The sequence below is a fragment of the Channa argus genome, chromosome 6 (assembly GCF_033026475.1).
Source record: "Channa argus isolate prfri chromosome 6, Channa argus male v1.0, whole genome shotgun sequence".
NCBI classification, from domain to species: domain Eukaryota; kingdom Metazoa; phylum Chordata; class Actinopteri; order Anabantiformes; family Channidae; genus Channa; species Channa argus.
The window spans coordinates 1,406,158-1,411,577 of record NC_090202.1 but is presented as its reverse complement, the minus strand read 5'-3'; the positions used below and the strand labels follow the sequence as shown (position 1 = coordinate 1,411,577).

Sequence of the window (5,420 nt, the reverse complement as noted above, 5' to 3'; positions counted from 1 at the left end):
GCAACACATCCATCCTTTGGGTGGAGAGCAACAGGTGCAAATCCTGGCAAGAGTGTGTTATGTGCACAATCAGTATTTCATTTAGTAGTTTTCATATACCAGTTTTCATTAACAGATTAGTAATATAATCTGTAATCCTGGTTTATTATTGAGGTAATAATGGATGGTTGAGCTGTGCTGAAGTGCATTATATTAATACTAAGATTTTCTATGTTAGTGTTACTGTGTATTACAGATTTTTTACAGAAGTTTTCTCATCCCCCCCTCCCCCCCCCCAGACCTAAGTCTAGGTTGATTCAAAGGAAGAACCCCTTCAAAAACTTGATCATTTATTTTGAGAAATCATCAGCATTTTATTAAGATTTTTACCCCTTAGTTAGTAGCAATAATAAAGTAAATGTTGACAGCCCAGTGAAATTCAACTTTTAAAGGGGAAAAAGTATGATATTATAATATATAATAAATATATAAATTCAAACGCGTTCAAAAATAAGACGCTGAACCCCAATTTAGTTGCTCCCGGTGAGTGTTGGCCAGCTGCATAGCAGCTCCCCCATCAGTGTATGTGTGAGTGTGTGTGTGAGTGTGAGTGTGAATGGGTGAATAAGAAGCAGTGTAAAGCACTTTGAGTGCCAATAGGTAGAAAAACACTATATAAGTGCAGAACATTTACCATTAATGTCTCTATTATATTTTACAGTGAGTAGAGGTAGTAAACTACAGTGATATAGATATTGTCTGACTTATATGAATGTAATTAATTCCTAAATTGTCCCCAGCAGATGTCGCCCTATAAAGTGTTTAATGGGAGCACATTAAGCTCAAGCCTTAGCTAAATTACATAAATATTTACTTTATATGGACAAGTGGTGATCAATTGGCCTAGTGAATAATGACCAGTAATATTTGGTTCCTGGTATCTGCACTAGAATTAATAGCCTTTTCTTAATATCGTTCCTCATTTTACATCAATCCAAAATTAATTGACTGAATATGAAAATGGGTGTAGTTCAGGGGTTTAGTGACTTAATTAGTCTGTTCTACTTTTCCAAATTTTAAATTCATCAACCAAAAATTTACAAGCAGAAGACAAACATATGCATTTCAGTAGAGCCAAAATATTAAAATGTTCAATATACTGCTTAAAACCCTTTTATACTGGACAAGTATAATAGTTGTACCTGACTAAGTAAGTGGTTTTGGATGAAATCATCGGCCAAACGACTAGATGTAAATGTAAATTGTACATGTAACTTTGTCAGATCAAGATGGCTGCAGTTTCAGGATCCAGGTGCCGCAGTTGTTCTTCACTGGCTGCAAAACCTCAGAACATGATGGGAAATGCCTGATTCTCACCTAATCTAACAACATCATGACATGACACTAATTTGATTTTATTATTATGGGATTTTACTAGAAAGATGGATTCTGTGAACAGAATAAATGCTGTGACTTAAGATGCCCTGAATACATCAGTTTATTATACGGACAGTTCAAATTTTTAGTTTTATACCGCTAACAATGTAGTTTGAGTCTTTGAATGGCATGTCCCTTAATTATGTTTTGTATTTATGTAGTTTCATATTAAATCAGTCAGATCATTTATATTGAGCAGCAAAGTGATACTGACAGCATTTAATGAGAATTTTAATCATTTTCGTGTTAAACAAGTGATTCATACGGAGGATAAACCCTAAACACATACAGTCTATGTAGCATTTGCAGTGGCTCTGTCAGATAGAAAAACAAAGAGATAAAAGTTATGATGATTGACTACATCATCTTTATTATTCATCCGGTAACATTTACTTTATCACTGATCAGACCTCGACGGATGGGATTATTTGCTTCACTATTTATAGTCCGTGTGGAAACTGTCTGTCTTGACTGCAGCTTTTTGTTACCGCCCCTCGCTGTTGTCGTTCGCTTTCATCCGCTTTCCAGGCGAGTGGCAGTTCACCTCCATCGAGCCTAGTTACCGTAGAGCGGGTTAACCAAATGGCAGGCAGCAGGTTGGAGAGGTTTGGAACTGTATTCACCAGGTAGGACGGCAGCGTTTTACGTTTGTGTTTGTAAAGGTTCTTAACTTGTCAGTAACAATTGGTATCACTGCACTTGTATCGGTGCTTTTAAACACATTCTTGGTTCCTGAATCTGAATCATCGGTTCAGTACTGATTCATCAGATGTAGCGCAATAAAAGAATGTTTAACACACATTACGGGTCATACGCATTTGTCCTCTAGTCAATCATCTCAGTGCTTCTACCACAGCACTGACGCTGTCATTAGCATTGTTGGCTAACGCAGAGTCGGTACCGCATGACGCTAACGTTACGTTCATTCTCAGCCACCACTGACTGTACATAAAGAGACATGAAAACACATGAGGGAAAACAATAAAAAAAAAATGGGTAAATACTTATTTTAGCTATTAGTGTTCTTTCTAGAGAATGACCCGGTGACACGAGTGGAAAGACACCGTGTGATGACGTCATAAACGTGCGACTTGTTTGCATGTTTTCTATTTACAGAAAAGTGTTCTCAGAATGCTTATAAGTTGTGACTCGGGAGTAAAGATAATAAGAGAAAAAACAGACGAGCTTTGTATGATAAAGTTTTAAGGAAGTTTCAAAAATGTCTGCAATTTTTGTGCTGACAGTTGTTACTTTAAATGCAGAACACACAGTATGTGTGTACATACAAGAACCGAGCAATATTACATAATTGTTTGAAATTTTTATCATTGATGATCATGATCATTAAGGGTCCGGGATCTGATGCGCTCTGGAGTCATAAAGCCAACAGAGAAACCCATCTGGTACGATGTGTACGAGGCTTTTCCACCAAAGAGGGCCCCACTCCATGTGAAACCACATACCAGACCCAGCATCAAGAAAGAGGAGACTGTGCCCAAAATCTTCTACAGAGAGGATGAAGTTAGAGCGTAAGTCACCTGCTCACTCTCGTCATCACTGTAGCTTCCATAGCACGTACATGGTGATTTTCTAAATATAGTGAAAAGAACATACAAATTAGGTGTGTTGTCAGGGGTATTTCATGTTGTGCAACATGGTAGAACGTGACCCTGTACTGAATGAAATTTGCTGCAGGTCAGTAAAATAAAGAGATTCTTTTTCTTTTGTGTTAGACTAAACCTTTGTCGAGAATCCACTAGTTCATGCGTTAAGGCACCTGATCATAACGTAGAAAAAACTGTTAGGGCTGCTGTTTCCCTGACGGAATCGAATCAGTTTTCAGAAAATGGATGTCCCAGTTCATGGATTCTGACAGAATACTTCACTTGAGCTCATTGAAACTGATAAAAATGACCTGATGCCAGTGTTTACATGGGAGGCTGTTTTTCAGGCCTCCACTTACCCTTAACTGTGTGCCGTTTTTAGGAAGTTCTATGAGCAGTATGGGACTGGTCCTCGGCCTCTTGATCTTTCCAAACCCAGTTTTGTTTCTACGTGTCAGAGGTATGTTTGCTGGTGTTTTATGAAAAAATGTGAAATACAAGCATTGTATTTACGATAGAGTGGATTCACATTGTAAATGTGTATATGGTTTTACTAATGGCAGAATGTGACAGGGCTGTAGCATTGAAAAAGGAAAAGTTTATAACAAAATACTGTAATTTACTATACTAAATATATACATGTGTTATTTATTTACGATATTCCCCAATATTACTGAAAATATGTACTGTGTAACTTTGACCCCACAGGTTTCTCGACAAGTACATGGAGTTAAAGAGCCAAAGTGAGCTGGATGACTCTGCTCTGTTTGAGGAGACTGGGAAGGCTTTACTCAGAGAGGGTGTGGTGCTGAGAAGGAAAGGAGTTCCTCCAGTAAGGGTCCAGTTAGCTGGATAACAAAGCACAATTCTGTTTACATTTGTCATGTTTCATTCATTGTTTTTATGTGGAAGGGTTTATGATATACTTATTCATGACTAGCATTAAAAAAATGAACATTTAGGTACAACAATAAAATTGTTGTGCAGCATATTTTAAAATCTTAGCAATTTAATAAAGAAATTAACAATTAATAATAGAATTAATAATGATACCGTTTACCTTAATACAGACTACAGAAAGTTTTGGCTTATTGGATTTATAGTCTAAGGTTAGAGGGTGTAGAATATAATGCCAGAGGTAGAGTTTTGATTTTGATTGTCCAGCAGGTGGCAGCAGAGACCAGAGATCTAGTGCTCAATCTGAAGCTGAAGGACATGTTGGCAGAGCAGCAGTCAGTGGATACTTACAGTGACAAGACCAAAGAACACACCACACAGACACTGTAGACCTCAGCGGCTCGTGGACCATTTGATGAGCGGAAAACCCTCCATACCAGAGATGACCTGTAACTGACTGTGCTGTTGCTCCTTCTCTGGAGCTGATGGTAAAGCGTAGAAAACAGATTCATTTCAACCACAAAGTCATGACTTGTCCGTCAGGGATCTCAAGCAAGAGCATGAAATCCTGCCTTCATATTTAATTTGCTGATTCCCTTTTTCTGCAGACACCATTAAAGATCAGGAGCTATAGACTCGTGAGTGGTTTGTGACAAGAATCAGCCTCTAAAGCCTGGATGCTTTGTACGCATAGAGATATGCCATGTTGCTTGTTGGGTTTTTTTTTTTTTTTTACTTTAATAAAAATTTAAATACATGACCACTCTGGCACATTTCTATTTCCCAGTTTATTACATTATAGTGAGGGGTCAACAAAAGCTTTGCTCAGAGGGCAAAACCTGATTTTTCCTTTAGAAGAGAAGGACTCATTTGTTGATTGTAAAATAACCTAATATTGCCTTTCATTCACATTTTAGTTTTCCCTCACATGTAGACAAAGATGAGCGAAACATAAAACCCCCTTCACTTCTTGTAATTTTATGTTGAATCCTGATACTACAGTTGTTTAATGAGGGGGGAAACATCTAAACTACACTCAGTACCCCACAAAGTGAAAAATGAAGTTCGGAAATGTCTTTAAATTTATGTTTTAAAAAAGAGAAACTGCTATATTACATGTACTTAAGTATTCAGACCCTTTGTTACGTCACCTGAAGATTAGCTCACGTGCCCTCTTGGTTGCTGAGATGTTTCTACACCTTTGACTGGAGTCAACCTGTGATAAATAAAATGAATCGGACATGATTTATAAGGACGCACCTCTACTGGAGGCCTCACAGCTGACAATCCCTACTGTTCCAGAATCAAAGCTGTGAGGTTAAAAACAGCCATGGGCAGAGCTCACAAACAGGTTTGAGTGGTTGTCCATCAATCTCACTTGATCCCTGGCTCCTCCGGTCACATGTCGAAGTGTCCTTGAGCAAGACACTGAACCCCAACTTAGTTTCTCCCGGTGAGCATTGGCCAGCTGCATAGCAGCTCCCACATCAGTGTATGTGTGTG

General features: G+C 38.2%; 1 protein-coding gene across 2 annotated transcripts; it reads left to right on the top strand.

Annotated features, from left to right (window-relative positions):
* Positions 1-1,882: 1,882 nt before the first annotated feature.
* On the top strand, positions 1,883-4,685 carry mrps23 (mitochondrial ribosomal protein S23). Of its 2 annotated transcripts, none has more exons than XM_067508574.1 (5): positions 1,883-2,042; positions 2,766-2,945; positions 3,403-3,480; positions 3,729-3,852; positions 4,188-4,685. In XM_067508574.1, exons 1-5 carry the CDS (start codon positions 1,999-2,001, stop codon positions 4,305-4,307), a joined length of 546 nt encoding a protein of 181 aa, XP_067364675.1. In that variant the 5' UTR covers positions 1,883-1,998; the 3' UTR covers positions 4,308-4,685. The 2 variants fall into 2 exon arrangements, with proteins under 2 accessions (XP_067364675.1, XP_067364674.1); XM_067508573.1 differs by having other exon boundaries at positions 4,185-4,685.
* Positions 4,686-5,420: the final 735 nt, after the last annotated feature.